Source organism: Peromyscus leucopus, chromosome X (assembly GCF_004664715.2).
Source record: "Peromyscus leucopus breed LL Stock chromosome X, UCI_PerLeu_2.1, whole genome shotgun sequence".
In the NCBI taxonomy this organism is placed as follows: Eukaryota; Metazoa; Chordata; class Mammalia; order Rodentia; family Cricetidae; genus Peromyscus; species Peromyscus leucopus.
Window position 1 is genome coordinate 25387270 of NC_051083.1, and position 20559 is coordinate 25407828.

Consider the following 20559-nt stretch of genomic DNA (forward strand, 5'->3'; position numbering starts at 1 on the left):
GCAAACTCTTTCTCATTTAATTAGTCCTGCTTAATTGTCTGCATTTGCCAAACAGCTGGTTAGTATTAGGCATGCTGGCCATGACTACTCAACCCAGGTCCTCTTTAGACGTAGCTGATTGGACAGAGTAATTGGAACCACAACCGTGGCTGTAGTCACCCACTGCTCAAAACAGCTGAACTCATCAGTTCAACATAGGGATACTCAAACACAGAAAAGTAGACCCAAATGGCTCTCAATGACATTCCATTACAGAAATGTAGCTTACATAATAGAACCCAACCAGATAAACTGATGCAATTTGAAATCTCCACCCAATCCAAGCAGCATGCCTCCTGCAAGATGCATTGGCTTTAGTTATTTGGCCCTTTACCTTTGTCTTTGTTCTTTTCCTTCCCTAGGGAATCCAGTTTCTTTCTCAAAGATTTCTTTCTCTTTTGTCCATCTGTAAATATTAAAGGAATAAGCCATTGTAAAAAAAATAAGTATACAAATGATTTTCACATTACAAACAATTACAGTTGACTAATAACTTCACTCATAGAATTCAACATTGTAAACAGAGAAATAGCTCTGAGAAAACTGGAAAAATCCCTGACATATAGCACATGAAGCCAGCCTTGAAATGCACTCTGAAATGTTCTTCCAATCATGGGAAGAGCTAGAAACAGCCCTCATTCATATGTAATTCAGTTTTGACATCCAGATGTGTTTGTTTTTACTATTACATAAGGCTTTCCCTATTCTCCATGGTTATACGAGTCATTGTTCATTTTGAACAAAATCTCCATGACAGAATCAACTATATACACATTTAGCTTTGACATTCATAAGCTACTACAAGTGTAACTGGAAAGGGAAATGGATTTGACGTCCCACAGAATTCAGACCTTACTACTACCATAACATGTATAACTTGCAGGGCTTTGGTTAAGTCTCAGTGCTCTTATCTAAACAGTGAGAATTCCATGGTTTTGTTGTGGGAATTAAATGAAACAATGTATATAAAATGCTTAATATGCAACTGGTGCAAGTCCATAAATTCAGATCTACTATCTCCCTGGGGCTTGCATGTCATTCTACAGAATGGCTGTCCCATAATTTAATTATTCACCCACTGATGGATATTGGAGTTGTTTCAGATGTGTCACTAGAAGTGGGGAATATTCTTTTTTAGCATCTGATACTTCTAACAAATGTAATTAGTATTTTGCTTAACTCACCAAATAGTAAAGATACCATTCATATCGGTTGGCAGCTCCAATCAAATTCCTGGGATGTCATCATAAAATATTGGCATTTATCATTGCCAGAACATGCTTTGGAATTATTTAGCTTAACACATAGGGGGTGTAGATCAGGAATCCACACTGGTTCCAAATAGAGAAAATGTAGTTCATACCCAAGGGAACTGTTTAAAAAGTGGATTAAGAATTGTCTTGCAGGACATACTAAAACATGTCATAAAAAGGAGATACCACCAAATAAAATTTATAAAACAAGACTCTGACAGCAGGAAATGACAGAGTAAAACCTCTGGATGTAATGAGCATTCCTGAGATCCTCTAGGGCTTCAGATGTTCCCAAATCCTTCTCTGCCGTGAAGTGTTAGAAATGCAGGAACATCACAATATAGGTAACAGACACATTTAATACCTTTCCCTTCCAATATCCTGCCCAAAACACTTTCTTCCCACAAAATGAAAATAGTAGGATTTTTCACCTTTGGAGTCATGAGATTTGTAAAATGAGAAAACCATGTAAATCTATGGTGGCCAAGAGCCATTAATCTCTTTCATCCCTGGTGTGTTCATATCTTAAACCTCTAAGAGTTGATCTAGCTATTAGGGACTGTTGTGACTTATTATATATACACAGATGATAAAACACACTAACTACATAAGATTCTAATCTGTTCTCCAAATAAGATTGATGGTGCTTTTACTTTGTAATGCTTTCTTTATTGCCAGTTCATATCACCAAATGTGTTTGGTCAGTAACAATATTTCCTACTAAAAAATCCTCTAATTCTTTAATTTACATATTTGACTGCACAGAATTACTAAACAACATATCTATTAAAGCCTAAGAGATTTTTCTGTGGTGCTAGGGACCTTGCAAATGCCAACCAAGTGTTCTATCACTGAGTTCATCATGAGAAGTCACAAGTCTTTGTCTTTAATTTTTGTATTTTTTTGGTTAGTATATAACCTAATGAATATCATTATGATGTTTTTATACATATGTTTCATTACACTTTGTTTTCAATCATTCTCCTCTCCCATTGCTCTATCCTCATGAACACAATCCTTCTGGATGGCTGTCTTCCTGTCTCATTATGGGCATCTGTGATCTGCTCTAAAGCATATTCCTCAGAATAACCCTTACTTGGAAAGCGGAGAAATTTGACTTTGAATCCAAGCTCCACCACCTGTGGCTTGGGGAATTTTGTGCTTTAACTTTTTGATTCTCAGTTCTGGCAATTGTAAGATGAATAGATTTTCTGTGGATTACGTGTTGATGCATATTAGAGTCTATTACAAAATATGAATTGTCACATCAATGATGACTCATGCTAGTCTTCATGACTGTTTAGAGGTTAAGATTGTTGTATACTCCCTCCCCCCACTTCTCTAATTTTGAATTACCTTGGGCATGTCTCACAGGCACATCCCTCAGATAGGGACTATATATCCTTCCCCTACCACCTAGGCAGACGTGTAGAGTACTAGCTTTGACATTAGTCCTGTAAAACAGGTTTGGAATTTATCACCCCCCACAGAAAAGTTACTTAATCTCTTCAAACCTCAGTCTCCTCATCTATAAAATAGGAGACATAAATAGTCATGACTGTAAGGACTATTGCATAGATAGAATAAGGTTATAAATACCCTATACTTAGATTATAGCACATGCTCAATAAGTACTGATTATTCATTGATCTATGTACAGAGTAGAGGTGGAAAGATGAGACCACAGGTATTCAGATATTCAGAAAAGGGAAACAGGCAAGAACTATCTTCCCTACACCTTTCTTGTTGAACTTTCAGCCTCAATCAGTTCATCTTTTCTGAGAACATTAATGAAGACTTTCATCCACAATGCCTGCTGAAAGGAAGATGCATAGAAGCCAATCCTAAAGCACTCATTCCAAAATGCCTTTGATGGGGACATGTTCCCCAAGTTCCTTCTCTAAGACAGCATACACACCAGAAGTGTAGCCCTGCCATTGTTTCCATCACACCATAAAAACATTCTTATAGATAAGTATAATTGGGAGGTTTTATTTTTCTAAAATCCTGCTGAGGTTTGATTGGGTCTTGCTCCAAAAGTATGTGTTTGGAAACTTAGTTCTCATTACAACAGTGTGGGAAAGTGTAGGCTTAATGGAAGGACATGAAATCATGCATGCACCCTTGTGGACTAATTAATGCTAATTAGAAAGGTCTTGAAGCTATTCTTTCTCTTTCTCTCTCTATAGTACCTTCCACCATGTTATGAAACATGAAGGCCCTCTCTAGATGTGCCCTTCGATCTTAGACTTACCAAATTACCAGCTCCATATAAACTCCCATTGTTTATAAATTATCCAGTGGTATATATATTTAAGGGATTGAACAAACTAAAACATACCTTCATCTCCACCTCTCTGCTTGGAATGGTGCAAGCCAACTTGTCTACTACATGCTCCCTACTATGAAGGTCTACATCTTCATATATAAAGTCAATCTACAGTTGGAAACCTCTGAAATTGTGTGCCTCTTTTAAGTATTTTCCTTTGATATTTAAAAAAATATTTATTTTGTTCTCTTTCATACATATTAGTGTTTTCCTTGAATGTATGTATATGTACTGTGTACAATGCATGATGCCTGCAGAAGAAGGTGTCTGATCCTTTGGAACTGTAGTTATATATGGTTGCAAGCCACTGTGAGACTGTGGGAACTGAATCTGGGTCCCATTCATAAATAAAAAGTGCTCTGAAATGTGGAGCTGTCTCTCCTGCTCCCTCTTGGGTATTTGGTAACAGTGATGAAAACTGATTAATACAAGAGAAGTGTTTACATACACTTAATGATGAAATGAAGGCAAAGAAAGAATTAGTAGGCACCTGCTGCCAGGGCCAGAGGTCTCCTTTGGTCCTGTTACAGACATAAGCAAGAATATAGCTCAGTGGGCACAAAACAGGCACATCTAGTCCACTACTGTTCATGTGAAGATCAATGTACAATGATCTTTAACAGTTGAGAGCTGATGTAAAATATTGGTTATTTCTCACACAGATATGAAGTTTTATCCTCTCAAGAAAGGCAGAAAATCTCTGTCTCACATTCCTCACACTTACCTTAAGTCAGCATAGGGACCTAATTCTGAGCCATTACACTCGTTTATAGTATCTGGCAGGCACTGAAATTTGCAAACCCATTCGAGCCTAAAAGGGAGGTTCTAGCTTGTTCAATCCTTTAAAACAATTCCTGCTGAGAAAAATTTGGCAGGATGATTTTGGCACTGCCTCCCCTGTTTCCCAGCCATAGCTGCCTCACTATTTAGTTGAACCAGAACAATAGACTCCCAGAGAAAGTAAACCAAAGGAATTCATAGGCAATGTGGAGAACTTAGTGGAAAAAGTGAGGATAAATATAAAAAGAGACTTGTGGGGTGGTAGAGTAGGAATTGACCCTTTAGAAACTACACATAGTCTATGTTATGGGTTCTCAGTCGGAGCGCTAGTGACATATGAAGCCATGTAATTCTTATTTATTTATTTTTTTAACGTTTTTTTTTTTTTACATATCAATCCCAGTTCCCCCTCCTCCCCATCTCCAGCCCTCACCTTCCCCTATCCAGCCCCCCATCCACTCCTCAGAGATAGTAAAAGCCTCCCTTGGGGAGTCAGCAAAGTCTGGCATACTAAGTTGAGGCAGGACCAAGCCCCTCTACCCTGTGTCAAGGCTAAGCATGGTAATTCTTTATCATGGTCAACTACCTTATGTATTATAGGCTACATAGCCACATCCCTTGCTTTTATTTACTTAGCTGCCAGAGCATATGCTCATATTTTGTTGCAACTGCCAATGATGTTTCTGAGCATGACCAAATATCCACAGGAAGCACAACTCCTGTGGTTGAGAACCACTGCTTTCTGCATAATTCTATGTAGAGAACACAGCAATGCACACAGGCAATGTAAAGAAAACCTTCATGCTCTCCCTTCCAATTGATACCCAGCTTCCACTTTTGTTTTAGACAGAACCACATCAAAGTATTTACAAATTATTGAGACTTTTAACTATTGGGTTGAATTTCAGGAAGAAGAACAATTCCCTTCAATTTATAAAGAAATGAGAGTCTGCCTATAGTTAGTGATCTTTGTACCAAATGATCAAGACTATAGGTTTTAGGATTAAAATAAGCCCCTGGAGTAAAAAGCCTTCTGTTTCCCCACTGTAAGGTTTTCTTCCTTACTTGTGTGGCAAGATGAGGTGTGAAAGAACATATGTGTTGAATGGTAGTCTGAATGGATGCCACTCAGCTCCCAAGAAAGTTACCATAATGCTTTCTTTTTAACCAGGTCATGCTATTTACAGAAACTATGTGGATTGGGAAAAGTTGTTTATTTAAAAAGAAGAAAAGAAAAGATGCTCAACTTAATGTAATGCAGAGTTTTGGATGGGATCCTAAAACAAAGGGAGGATGCTAACAGAAAACTGATGCAAATATGAATCAAGCCTATTATCTTGCTGATGGCAATATATCAAGGTTGCTACAATATTACTAAGGGAAATAAGCAGAGGCTCAAAATGAAATGCTCTATAATTTCTGTAACTTTTTAGTATATGAAAAATTATTCAAAAATTAAAAATGACCTTTAAAAGTGTTTTCTGCCAGGTACCAACTGTTTTGAGTAAGGTTTTTGAGTAAAGGTTGAAAATTTATTTGGTAAGTGTGAGAAAATGGAGGTCTGGTCTGCCTCTTGAAGTGTTTCACAGAACTGGTAACAAATCTCTGGCAAGAAGGGAGATGACTCACAAAGCCATAGTTTCTGACCTGGTTGAAACTATGGAAATAATCGGCTATTGCCATCTCCCTCATCTGAAGAAAAACACGTGCCCAAACTGACACAAAACATTGATTGTGGCTACTATTTTGGTAGAACATAGTTGCTAAAAAGGAAGTGGCCAGCGAAGAGCCTTAGCCAGTTTTATTTTTATGGCCCTTGTGATGGTTTCATAGGTGGCTGATTGAATTGTCTGAGAGTCCTGGACTCTCTAAATCCTTTTCTTCATAAATTACTCAAACCTTATCTTTTGACTTGCTTCTGAGAACTCCAATTTCTACAGAAATATATTTGTAATCATCTCACATCCATGCTGATAAACCAAATTATTGCTTTAAATATATATACATATATATATATATATATATATATCACATACATTTATGTGTAACTACAAGTCAAGTGAGTTGTATAAATACAAATATCTTACAAAAATATTTAACACAGGCTGTGGGTGGTCATGCATCCCTTTAGTCTCAGAACTTCAGAGTAGAGGGAGGTAGAGCTCTGTGAGTTTGAGGCCAGCCTGGTCTATACAGTAAGATCTGTCTCAAAATAATTGTTTAACACTGTTTTATTCCTTACTAAAGTGAAAACTCATTATTTCTTTTCCTCATGCTGTAGATCTCCCAAAATAACGTGAGGCAAAGACTAAATGCTGTATTTTAATTTTAGTTTGGAACAGCAGTATTGTTAAAGAAGTAGTTATATTATTAATGGTCCCAGGGATCCATTCATCATATCCATGTTTAACATCTGCTACTTTCCAATGATTAACCTTATCCATGTAAGTTAAATTTGCCTGGTAAGTCCACCCTGGAAAACAGATAGGGGCTGATAGGAGAAGGGCAGCCAAAATCCCAGTGAAAGCCAGAAAAAAAGGAGATATTGGAATGAATTCCAAACTGCCCCTTGTACTTTGAGTTGACTGCTCTGTATTTAAAGTTTATCCAAAGACTCGGAAGGAGAGCACCTCTGGCCGCAAAGGGGAAGTAGCTGCCCATGGATGGGAGATGCATGGGACCACTGCAAAGCTGTGATCCAAGACATGGCTTGGGGTGAAGTCTAGATATTTAGGATAAGAGCTAACATAGAGGTGTCTTTTCCATTTTAACACAAAGGTTTTTTGTTTGTTTTAAATTTTCTCCAGATTTATTGTATCATAGCATATGCTTACTCTCCTTAGCTTGGGAATATTATTTATAGTATAATATTTATATGTTTACATATCATCTTCTCTCTAGAAAGTGAATTCATCATCCATCCTTTTAGTCACCCATCCATTCATCCATCTGTCTATTCAACACTGATTAGTTACACATTGTTGGAGAGACTGAGCGATGAGCTTTAAACTTAGATGAACAGACACTATCTGTTCTTCTGAGGGACTCAAGAGTTTAGTATTAGAGAGAGATCTGGGAAAACCTGACTAAAACCAAACAAGGAAATGCCTTTGTGAACATTTTACTAGGTGTTGGGACAGATGAGTGAAGGATGACCCTACGTATGCTTGCAAAGGCTAATGTTTAGTTCAGTCCTCAGGGGATAAAGTTACTCTTCTCGGGACCCTTTGAATTTTGGTGGTGTTTTTCTCAATAAATCACATGGTGACTACAGGGTTTAGGAAATCCTTTCTGTTTGGCTCTTCTACTCTCTGAATGTTTTAGTTTTTGTAATATAACCCTTTTTGCTATGGTTCTCAACCTTCCTAATGCTGCAACCCTTTAATACAGTTTCTCATGCTATGGTGACTCCCAACCATAAAATTATTTTCATTGCTACTTCATAACTGTAATTTTGCTATTGTTATGAATCATAATGTAAATAGTTTATATTCAGGATATCTTATATGCAACCCACATGAAAGGTTCGTTTGACCCCAAAGAAGTCACGACCCGCAGGTTGAGAACCACTGCGTTTTTGGATAGGCATTCCACTGGTGAACAAACATGACAATAAAACAGATTTCAGAGTGGAGTAATAGCTCCTTCAGTGGAAGCAGAGTTCCAGAAAGTGAAAATTCTTGAAAAGAAGAACAACCTATACTAAAAATCTGAAAACAATAATTTAAGCCCAACATAGTCCCACCATGTATTCAACAATTGTTCATATTTTTATGTGCACAGGAGTGTCATCATCAAGAAATGTTATTCCACCCAATTCACAAGACGTCTATTTCTCTATCATCCTATCTCCAGAAGTTCTTCCATCAATTATAATTTAAGTAGAAGAAGGCATGTTGGAATATGGGCACCATGTCATTTCTCTTGACACAAATTCCACTGAATTAGACTTTGTTTCTCCATCCTTATAGCACCATGTGGACTCAGATTTCTGGAATCTATTTTCAAAGTGTCTGCATTTCCCTGGAGAAGGAAGTGTTTTATGGTATTCTTAAGCAATAGAGATGCTTCTTCTTAGAGTACAGGCTCCCCCAAAGTCCTTGTGAAATGTACTAATCCTCATAGTTTACATGCTGAAGTGGTGGTAAAGTTAACAAAGCTGTGCTCACAAAATGAGAACGTTCTGTGAGTTTCTTACTGCTGTAATGAGACTCAACTGTTGGAGGTCACCATGCTTTTAGCTCAATTAAACACTAACAAAAAAAGAAAGAAAGAAAGAGAGAAATCCTTTCCTGTTTTGTGTAAATTATTTTGTCAGGGCAATTAGTTCTAAAAATTTTCTTTATGATATTCAAGAGGGACAAATAACTCCCACAGATTCTTGGATCTCAAAGCAAGTGTTTTCCTATTTCACAAAATCGTTAAGATATTTGATTTATTAAGCATGCCTCCTCATTCGGTCACAATGTGAGGTAGGGAAGCTGATCCTCGGGTTTGAATGTCAGCTTAAAAGGCCAGCTATGGTTTTTCCTTAACGAGGCGTTCTTTGTAATCACTCCTTGCTTCAACAAGTGGTCGTGATCAAATTATACCCTAGAAGGATCTTTTTCCCACTGTCAGTTTTTCCACATTTAAGTTCTATGAGTTTAAAAAAGGGTATTTAAAAACAAACAAACAAACAAATAAACAAAACCATCATAAGCACATGTCCAAAAGGAGCAGGCTTACTGCTGTCTTTTCCAAAGCTGGGACTTAGTCTATTCTTCCAGGCCTCCCAATTTGCAGCTTTCCTCTCACTACCCTTAACAGAAAAAAATGATGCTTATTAACTTAGTCTAATCAGACAGTTTTCAGATAGAAAGTTTCTAAACATCAAACCAGAAACAAACTTTTTTTTAATCAAATCATTTCTTTTGGCTTTATTTCTTTTCTGGACTTTAAAAGAAAGGAAGTAGGAAGAAGAACACAAGTTAAAAATATCACACTCACCAAAAACAAAGAAACAAACAAACAAAAACATCTTGAATTTTTAACCCAAGAGAATAAAATCCAAGGATAGGAACTGGGGATGCAGCTCAGTTGGTGGCTAGGATTCGTGAAGCCCTGGGTTGATTTCCAGTAAATAAAAAACTAGAGGTGTTGACATACACCTGTAATTCTAGTACTTGGAAGTAAATAAAGGAAGATTCAAGGTCATCCTTGGTTACATAGGGAGAGAGGTAAGCTTGGGCTACATAAGATCCTATATTAAAAAAGAAATAAACTCTAAAAAGAAAGAAATCCCCAAGTTATAGAATTTCATCATTATTTGTACACAAAGCCTGTATACATTATTTGTATAGAAAGCCAAAGCCTGTCTTTCACAATAAGATGGAGTCCGACAGTTGTGCCTGTTTGGAGTGGGATTTATTTTTAACCTATGTAAGGAACTAATTCCACCTACTTTGCTTTTGTTTTATAATGGACAAGCCAATCTGATATCCTTAAGCCATGAACTTTAAATCTTGGCAACCCCTAAGAATTTCTGCCAGTTGCTCCCATAAAAATAGTTCTCTTAGATACAGTAACTGGAAAGATGACACAATTGGATGAAAACTTAAGACTATTTTCTTCCCCATCACCTGTATGCAGAGCTAGATGATGACATTACCAAGGCCATGTCCACTGTCTTTCCTCCACTCACTCTATTTCATCCTTGTCCCATTTTGTTACTTCTTGCCTCCTGGGATGATCCTTCACTCCAGCCTCGGCGGCAATGCACTCTATAAATTCAAGCTAATCCCTATGATATAGTCCTGATTGCCAGTACCCAGTAAGGAACCAGTAGGCATTTCAATTCTAGGTAGTGAAAAGGGAGAGAAATCTGCTAGGAGACAACAGTGGAAATGTTTCTCCCCTCTTACAAAACTACTCACTGGGAAGTTAGTACTCTTTCTGATCTCTTGATGCTACTATAAGCATAACAATGCCAGAGGTTACTGCAGCCATTCCATGATGATGAGGAAAGCCAGCCAAACAGCAAGAGGCTCCACTGATAACAGCAAAGAAAGCTAGAAAGTCACTGAAGACATGGAAGTACCTTATTCCTGCACTCTTCATGAAGTTAAATACTATTTTAAGCCATTTTGAATTAACTTCTAGTAAATGTATCTTAATAGTGGAAGAGCTAAAACTGCTTCATGATTTTCTACTTTTAGGTCCATCAGACATGTCATGCCAAGCATACTTACATAGACGTTTTGAATCTATATGTGTTTAAGAAATGATAAGTAGAAGGAGGGAGGTCAGATTGCCAAAAACTAAATCTATAAATAAATAACTCTTTATAGATAGAAGTTTCTAAATTGTTAGTCATCAAACCAGACAGTGCTAATAAAATTATAATTAATCCATACTGGAGATTATCTTATTATTAAAATCGTCTATTCAACATACTACTTGTATATCTACAAATATATGGTTCACTACTTATGTATCTATGAGTATATGGTGACATTAGTTGTTTAAGAAATTCATAAAACATTGCTTATCTTTTGTGTTTAGTTCTACCAAAGAAGTAACTATCTCACTTTGGAAAAAATATTTATTCACCTGTGTAAGCACTAAAATATGAAAATTATAAAGTTCTGACAATTCAAAAGCACCCAATTACAACATAAAATTCAAACAATGAAGAACTTTAGCTGAATAGCATAGTATAGTTGAACTACATGGATAATAGCTATGAATTACTGTTTTAAATTAATAATAACAATTTAAATCAAGGGTTGTCAAGCTTTTTCTATGAAGGTCAAAATAGGAAATAAATGTTTTTTTAAACTCTATGAACCACCTAGTCCCTGTTGAACCTACTTAACTCTATCATTATAGCCTTACAATGAAGTCACAGACAATAAAGAAATGAATGGACATGGCTGGGTTTTAATAATAAAACTTTATTTATAAAAACAAGCATTGAGCTGGTGACTCATGAGCTATAGTTTGCTACTCTTAAGTGAAGAGTTTTTAAATTTACTGTTCCAGAGCTTTCCATTTGTAAACATCTTATAAATACTAAGTGAAACTTTAAATAGTCTGGAGGAAAGCCTAATTAGTTTAAAAAACAGCAATTAATTTCAATGGATAATTATATACTTTTATTTTACCCATAGAGAAACCAAGAACTCCCCATAAATATGGATGATTCTGATCATATTTCAAGGATGGAGCATTGTTTGCAATTATCAAGCTTACTTTAGGCAGTGATTACAATGGAGATAACAGAGCATTCTTAAAATCTTTGGAAGATGCCAGAATATTTTAGAAACTTCAGCAATGAGAGTTTTGTTCAAGATTTCAAGGCCTTGTGCAATAGTAGGTGGTGCTCCAACACACATATATAAATGTGTGTCATTGTGATTAGTAGAGACAAGACCTTGGGTAGAAAAATATATTGTCTCAGAACATGAAAAACTATTTGAGAACACTAAAGCACAAAGCATGTGACTTAAACAATCAGGCACCTGCTCTGTACTTGTACTGAGTCATACAGAAGCACACACTTGAGAACTATACATGACACGACACTAGTCCTCAGCTCTAATGAAGAGCAGCCAAGAAGAAAGTTACAAAAACGCCTTCAAGAAATTATCTGTCAATCTTGGCCTTTACTGGAGTAGATAGATGAGGCAACTTCTTTCTAAAAGGGCCTTTAAAGGCAACTTGATCAGATTTAGTCTTTTAATATACTTTACATATTTGTATTTTCTCTGTTGAGTGACCTAAAACACTTAGATGACATGGATTGCTTTTCACATGGCTAGCCATATAGAGATATGAAAATAAACCTAAGGCTAGAACTGTACCCTAACCATCTAGGGCCAATATGTGGGAGTGACCCCCCCCCCAGAGAGTTTTCTATATTGCTTCACTGCTCTCTTTAGTAATACTAAGTTTTCTATGCTGTTCACAAGAGATCGGTAAAGCCAACAGGGAAAGATATCTTTTATCCTCCTTATCTTAAACACACACACACACACACACACACACACACATTTCAAATACCAAATACACATAGATCTAAAACTTTTGAGAATACCTTTTCATATATATACTGGGCATTACATGACATGTCTGATGGACATAAAAGTAGAAAGATACACCTTAGGGTAGATGCATTTAACTAAAAATTATGGAAGTTCAATAAAAATGGCTTAAATATGAATTCTTCATTTTGCTTTATAGGTAATTTAGAAATAGGCTAGTTCTATGGCTTGTTTATTCTGTGAATTTTCATCTTTTCTCTCTCTATCTTCACTGGGTTACATATTGATCTCCCTTGGGCTATGTATCAAGCTTGTTATTACTAAAGAGAGTAGGGAAGCCATATAGAATGCTTCCCAGGTGTCGCTCCCTCTGAGGGCACAGTTCTAGCCCTAGCTTCATTACTTAGCCCTACAGAAATAAAATGTTCCTCCTGGCTTACCAAGTCCCAGCAAAGAACAATTAAAAGTTACTCATATTGATATTTTTGTTATTTTCCTCCTGATTCCCTGTTTTCCATTCTATTTACTTTCCAGGAATATGTAGTGATCAAATTGTAGAGCATAAATCTACCATTGAACCAGGAAAATGTAGTAGGTCATGCAAAAGTGTTTTAGGAAGAGACACACAATTAAAGAGAAGTGGATATTCAAGAATGCTATGGGAAGTATTTAAATTTATTTCCAATAAAGAGAGCACTGTTTGGTTCATGTGTTTCCCAGGCTGAGATATAAAGTACATTTATTTCTCAATGTAAACTTGGCCTTTACTGGAGTAGATAGATGAGATAAATGTTAAAAACCTGCTTTTCCAAGATCATAAACTTAAATCTTTAGTGCATCATCATAATAGAATATTTATTAATTAAATGGATTTCTTTTATATAAAATAGTATTATAAATCATTTTAACAGTAAGATAAGTAGGCATCAGGAAGCTTTGAGATTTTTTTCCCCAATAAAATAGAAGCTTCATGGTTGATAATTACTTGGGTGGTTATAGGTGTGATAGACAAAACAGTGGAGAAATCCTGAATTAAAGAAAGCAAATAGAGGTTCATGACTATAATTAAGATGAGATATAGGGTTGAGGGCAGATGCATGACAAAGTGATATAGCAATGATGGCAATGATAATTATCATGTTGATGGAAATGGATAGCTTTTATAGAGAATGTATGAGATGTCAGTAGATGCTTTAAACTCATTATGGTTGTTACTACATTTAAACCTTACATTAACCCATGAGACCATCAATTAAAGTTGGAAAATGAGTACAGGGTGAAGCTACAGGAAATCATTAAGGTAACTTCAAAACCATTCCTGGAGATATTGGGGAAGAAGAGAGAAAGAAGGTTGACCAATGCTTTTTGCAAGGGTAGGAAAGCTTAACTTTAAAGAAGCATATACATGTGTTCATTCACTCCCCACAGACTTACCGGTGTACTGAGTCCTATACCTGGTGTTCTAGATCCAAAGGCAAATGATACATAGTCCTGTCCCATAAGAAGTAATGATCCTCTGTGGGAGGACCAAGGAAAGGGTGGTGGAAACAAAGAAGGCACCATTAGTTCCAGAACACCTTGCAGCAGAGACTCTCTCTGAGGCCTTCCAAGCCTAGAAGCCATACATATTTGGTAGTGTTGGATTCTGTTGGCATTTTTAGCAGATTGTGGATTCTGGTCCATATTTCAGCTTGATTTTTATGCACACCAAAGGTTTCTACAAACAGATTGTGCACACTACAGCTGGATGTTTCCAGCAAGGATAGCATAAACACAGGACAGGGATCTTTGCTATCCAGATTACTACTTCTCAACCTAAACCAGTGGTTCTCAACCTTCCTAATGCTGCGGCCCTTTAATACCGTTCCTCATGTTGTGGTGACCTCCAACCATGAAATTATTTTTGTTGCTACTTCATAACTGTAATTTTGCTACTGATATGAATTGTAATGTAAATACCTGTGTTTCCTGATGGTCTTAGGTGACCCTTGCGAAAGGGTTGTTAGATCCCCCACAAAGGGGTCACGCCCCATAGCTTGAGAAGCACTGAACTAAGTTTGCCTCTCTTGTCTACTGGGTTACTCTTTCTAAATCAACATCTAAGGCACAAACTGAAAGCAGCTGCAGTGTTCTTGGCATACTAGGCACACCCAGTTTTGTTGTTTTGTTGAGTTGCTGATTTGGGTTTTAGTAAAGGATAATGACAAAGGCCTGCTTTATAAGGAGGCCACATAATTGAGCAATTTTGAGGTGTCAGGTGCTTTTTTTTTAAAATCAGGGCACTCTCTACTAGAGCACTGTCTGCAGCTTCCTAAACCATCAACTAATATCATTTTCAAAACTCATAAGCAAAATCTTTCTCAATTCTTATATTGGAAATTAACTGAAACAAGAAGGAAAAGAAATAAAAGTCATAAATTAAACAAATTAATTAAGGAAAATGAATGTCATTTTTTCTTATGAAATGATTTGGCTTTAAAAACTTAAATATAATGAGGTTAAGCCACCCCACCTACAGTAATATTCTATACTAATTGTGGAAAAAGTCAGCTACTTCCTTTCATTTTACCTTAAACTAGGCATCAGTATTTTTTCCTACAAAGGGCAAAATAGTCATTATTGTTGCATATAAGATATACTGTTGTTTGCTAATAGTATAGTTTACCTATACAAAATAAGGGGTTTCATTATGCTACTTCCATACAAGTATATTTTATACTTCAATCATACTTATCACCTCTATTATATTAGTTTTATTTTATTGGGCATTTTTCAGCTTGGTTTTATTTTATTTTATTTTATTTTATTTTATTTTATTTTATTTTATTTTCGAGACAGGGTTTCTCTGTGTAGTTTTGCGCCTTTCCTGGGACTCACTTGGTAGCCCAGGCTGGCCTCGAACTCACAGAGATCTGCCTGCCTCTGCCTCCCGAGTGCTGGGATTAAAGGCGTGCGCCACCACCGCCCGGCTTGGTTTTATTTTTAATTAATTTATTTATTTTACATCCCAACCGCAGTTTTCCCTCTGTCCTCTCTTCCCAGTACCTCCCTACCACTTCCCCTTTGTTCCCCCACATCCACTCCTCCTCCACTCCCATTCAGAAAAGGGCAGGACTCCCATAGATGTCAGCAAAAGATGGCATATCAAAGTTTCAGTAACACTAAACTTTACCTCTCCTCGTATTAAGGCTGGACAAGGCAACCCAATATGAGGAATAGGTTCCCAAAAGCCAGCAAGAGATTCAAAGGCAGCCCCTGCTCCGACTGTTGGCAGTCCCATAAGAAGACCAAGCTACACAATTGTCACAAATACATGTGCTTTGTGAGTGTATGCCACTTGTGTGTGTGTGCCCACAGAGTCCATAACAGTGGTCAGATCCCCTGGGGCTGGAGTTGGAGGCAGTTGTGAGGCACCTGGCATAGGTGCTGGAAACTGAACTCAGGTCCTCTCGAAAAGTAGTAAGCACTCTTAGCCACAGAGTTATCTCTTCAGCTTTTATCATAACCTCTCAACTATGATGTGTAGTAAAAACACCTATGCATGCTATACAAATTAATGAACATGTCTATTTTCCAACATAACTTAATTTACAAACCTGAGCTGTTATTTAGTTTGGACCCACTAGTTCATTTGTTAACTCCTGTCTTTGACCACTACTATTAAGAAGCTATCAAATATTCATTAAATTTAACACATTACATGATATTTAAGATCTTTCCCCATGTGTTGCCTGGTTCTGGTAGTAACATCTGTGTTATTTACAGACTACTTTGTCTGATTTAAAGAGACCCTGCAAATGTAGCAATCTGAACAGTCAAATCATCCCTGGTTGTTTCCATAGGAGCAATCCCTCTATGTCTGACAGGGAGAAATCTGATAAATGTCACTCCTGATAGAAACCATCTGATGAGAGCCACTGAATATTTCTTTATGTTCTCTAGGATTTTTAAAAGCTGCTGCATCTTAAATCTTAAGTTGAGAAGCTGCAACCTCATTTTTATTAAGTTGATGAAAATGTTTATTGGTTATTTAGTATTTTTAATCACCTGGATCAGTAAATATAAGGAAGGGACAGGCCTCAGGATACAAGAAGTCTGCATTTGTGTAGCTGCGTGGAACAGAATCAACCTTTCTTTTTACTTTGACCAATCTGCATTGAATGATGCTTGAGAAACAAAGACATTTTTTTCTAAGGCATCAAGCTGTTAGCCTAGCTTAACTAATTCAGCAAGTATATTAGATATGACAAATGTCAGAAGAATTCGTGGGCCATTTCAAATTAGCAATAGTTTACATCCCTATCAACAGTATATGAAAAAAACATTCATTTTCCTATGAAATATATTATCCAACTTTTTGGATCTGTGACAGTCTGAAAGAAAAAAATCTTATTGTTGAACTTGTGCATCTCCAATAAATATAATGGTGGCCTTAAAATTTTTATATTTATATTTATTGCATTTTACTGTGAGTTGTCTGTAATTTGTTTACATTTTATCTAGACTTTTTTTCTTCCTTTTATGATCTAAGTCAACATCTCATTGGTCAAAATGTGTGATAAAAACTGTATGTATTTATTTGGCACACAAATGATTCTATTTTTGTGCATGTGTAGTTCTGTATGCATATATGTGTACTTGTATGTAGAGGTTCGAGGTCAGCATTGATCATCTTCCTTAATAACTCTCATCCTTAATTTACTTTTTTAAATACAGGGTCTCCCACTGAACCTGGAGCTCATCAATTTGCCTAGATTGGCTCACCAGAAAGCTCCTAGGATCTTCTTGTCTATGCCTCCTCGACACCATGCCCGGCTTTTATGTGGGTACTAGGGATCAAATCCAGGTCTTCATGCTTTTGTGACAAATACTTTACCTCATGAGCCATCTCCCTAGCCCTATGTTTTTTTGTATTGTGGAATTTGTTCCTCTTTATGTTTTCTGAGTGGTGCCTTTATAATACAGTGACATACCCTAATGTTTTTCTTCTCCATTAATACCTTCATTTTTAATCTTCAAGTCTTTCTTTTACATCAACTTATTTTTATGTAAGAAGTCAGAATTCAACGTTTTTCTTCAGTGATTGTCTCATTGACTTAAAAGTAACAATATTCCATAAGTTCCCCTGATAATGAAAATAATACATGCTAGTCATATAATAGATTCTCATACATACTTTGGTTCATTTTTAACTTATCTCCTACTTACTTACCTCTCTATTGTACATCAGTGCAATATGTTTTTAATTGATTGAGTTTCATGGTGCACTTTAATAAATGAGCAAGGATAGTCTCTGTTAGGTTGATTATATACCCCCTGATTGTATTCATACAATTAGTGGCTTAAATTATTTTTAGACCAATTTTGTGAAAGTTCTAAAATTTACATTGGTGCTATTATTTGGAATCACATTCAGTTTATAGATTATTAATAGCATAGTTGGCATCTTTATATTATTCATTTTTTTACTGAAAAATATGTTTGCTATTCCCCCTATTTTGATTCAGGAGCCTCCGATGTAGCTCAAGGTGGCCTTGAACTCCATCTTCCCACCTCAGACTTCTGAGTATTGGGATTACCAACTACAACAAGCACCCTAACTTCCATTCATATCCAACTTAAACCCCATTGTCTTTCATTTTAATGATTCCCTTGGATAATATTTTGGTTTCCTAACACTGCTATAACAAATGACCCCAAACTTAGAAATAAACAACTCTAATTTATTGCTTTGCAATGCTGGATGTAAAAGTCTGAAATGGATCTCAGTGAGCTAAACTCAAGGTGTCAGAAGGACTGTGCCCTTTGGGGCACTTTGGGAGAGAATCTCTTCCATTGACGTTCCCATCTCCCAGGGACACATATATCCCTGTTATTAGGGCTCATTTGTTTCATCTTCAAAGCCAACAGCACTGTATCCCTCTGACAATCCTTCCATAATCCCTTCCTTCCTGACTATGACTGGGAAGTTTCTTCATTTACAACCACTCATGTGATTAGTCTGGGCCCTTTCAGACAATGTAGGATAATTGCCCTATGTCAAAAATATTACTGTATTACATTTGCAAGATTTTTTTCTGTCCTATGAGCTAATGTGTTAATCATAGGATTAAGATGTGGCCATGTTTCGAGTGTCATCATTCTGCAGAGTATGGACACATTTTAAATTAGTTATGAACCTTTCCCTTTTCATTAAACTTCATTCTAATAATAATTGAAGGAGATTTTGAAAATGAGGGCGAAGGAATTTAAAGTAAAAATGAAGTGTATTTGTTTTAACAATGTTTAACCACCAGGAAGCTTATTATACATTCTAAATTTTCAGCTACTAATTCCAGATGGATCTTCAACTTCCCTAATCCAGAATTATTGCTGGTCCATTAGATCCCATGTCTTCCATTTCTCTTTCTCTTTCTCAGACTTCTAAGACCTCCCCCCATCTTTACTCCTAAATAAAACTACATCTTACTTCCCTGAAAGTGCAGAAGCAATTTGAACTGAAATTCCACATGGTTCCCTCCCATCTTCTAACTCACCTGAATCTTTGCCCATACAATCAATGTCTAGTCATTACAGCTCCAGCCAAGATAAAATTCTCCACTGTTATTCATTCTAGAGAATTATCTCAGTGACTTCCCAACTACCTGAGCCTCAATTCTTCCCTCTCTCTGATGAATTTTGAAGCTATGGAGTATGCCAGAGTATCTTTATTCAAGACCAGGAAGCTCCAGTATCCACAAATGAGCTCGTACAATCATCCCCAAGTGACAGGAAATGGAAATATGAGTTTGAATGGGTTTTCATGTCCAATGTGTCTCCTGTCTTATCAGGAATGGTGTTATTTCTTTAGGTTCTAGACACTGGATGCTGTGTTTATTTTCCTTGGGGAATTATTCACATAATGAATCTGACACTGTTTAGAACTAAGTGGACACATCCATCCTATAGATGCTGTCATAGCATTTGGCACTGGTCACACATTCAAAGGAGTTCAGTTGCTATTCCATGTCTATAAATCACCTACCCCAAACAATACTTCCAGAAATTCTTGTCTGACAGCTGACTTTTCCTACTCAGTCACTTCTTTCTTCCATAAATAATACAACTTATTTTTAAGCCACTAATTTTCACTTTGATAGAAAATATGAAAATATCCCTCATGGCCTGGTAACATTTTGTAACAACTCAATAGCATGAATCATTCCTTGAAGGTGTTTGGAACCACACAGTTGTAGACAGAGCCTCTAGCAGACAAGTTTTATAGCAGTTCTATTTGCTAATGGCTATTTTCTTTTATGGCCTCTTCCAAAACCATGAACAAAGAGAAACACCAAATTAACTAGATTTTAAAGTAGTGCTACAAACAATAATCTCTTTCCTGATAGCTTATCTCATATGCATTAAATTCAAAGATCTTTCAAAGTTATAATGCCCTTCAGTATAAACTGCATTTTGCGAAAACTTCCACTTTTTTTTAGGAATGCCAAGAATGTTTGTGCTCATGAAAAGGAGAAAGTATCATTGATGGTGGTTACATAGGCCACTTGTGAGCAAAGTGGGTGGGAAGGACAAGTTTCTCCTACACTTTATAAGCAAAGCAAGGCCAGGCAAGGCAGGAAAGCCTGTAAGTGAAATGGTAGTGTGACCTGATAGTTGCTGTAGTACAGTTTCCAAAACTGCATGAGAACATTATATCTGGGCTGAGGATATCTACGTGTGAGATTCACATGAACTGGAACAACAGAGAATAGGGATGGCAGAGGTGACTTCGGTTATCATGACAAGAAAGCCAAAGTGACATGGCTTCTGTTATTGGCATACATGCCTCACCAGCCCATAGCTATACCCTATCTTGATTCTGAACTCTATAGCCCAAAACAGAGTACCAGATGTCAGCCTAAAGAAAAAGCAAGGCACGGCCCTAAGACTTACCATCCAATTGCAAATTCTGTACTCAGAAATCTTTTTTTATAGTAGGGAAATTTTTTTTTTATTGAAAGTCAAAACCTGATAAAATGCCAAGTAACAGAAAATACAAAGTGTTATCTTTAAATAGTAATATTAAAATTTTGTACTGCCACTATTTTGCATAATATTTTGATAGCATTCAACTCATATATTCCTATCAATAATG

At 36.5% G+C, this 20559-nt stretch overlaps 1 protein-coding gene across 4 annotated transcripts in view; it reads right to left on the reverse strand.

Moving 5' to 3' along the window:
* Positions 1–20559, reverse strand: part of Arhgap6 (Rho GTPase activating protein 6) — a 487916-nt gene that overhangs the window by 55858 nt on the left and 411499 nt on the right. For all 4 annotated transcript variants that reach the window (XM_028885949.2, XM_028885950.2, XM_028885951.2 and 1 more), the window contains exon 3: positions 374–445. In XM_028885949.2, coding sequence (XP_028741782.1) covers positions 374–445 — 72 coding nt within the window. The remainder of the gene's footprint in view (positions 1–373; positions 446–20559) is intronic.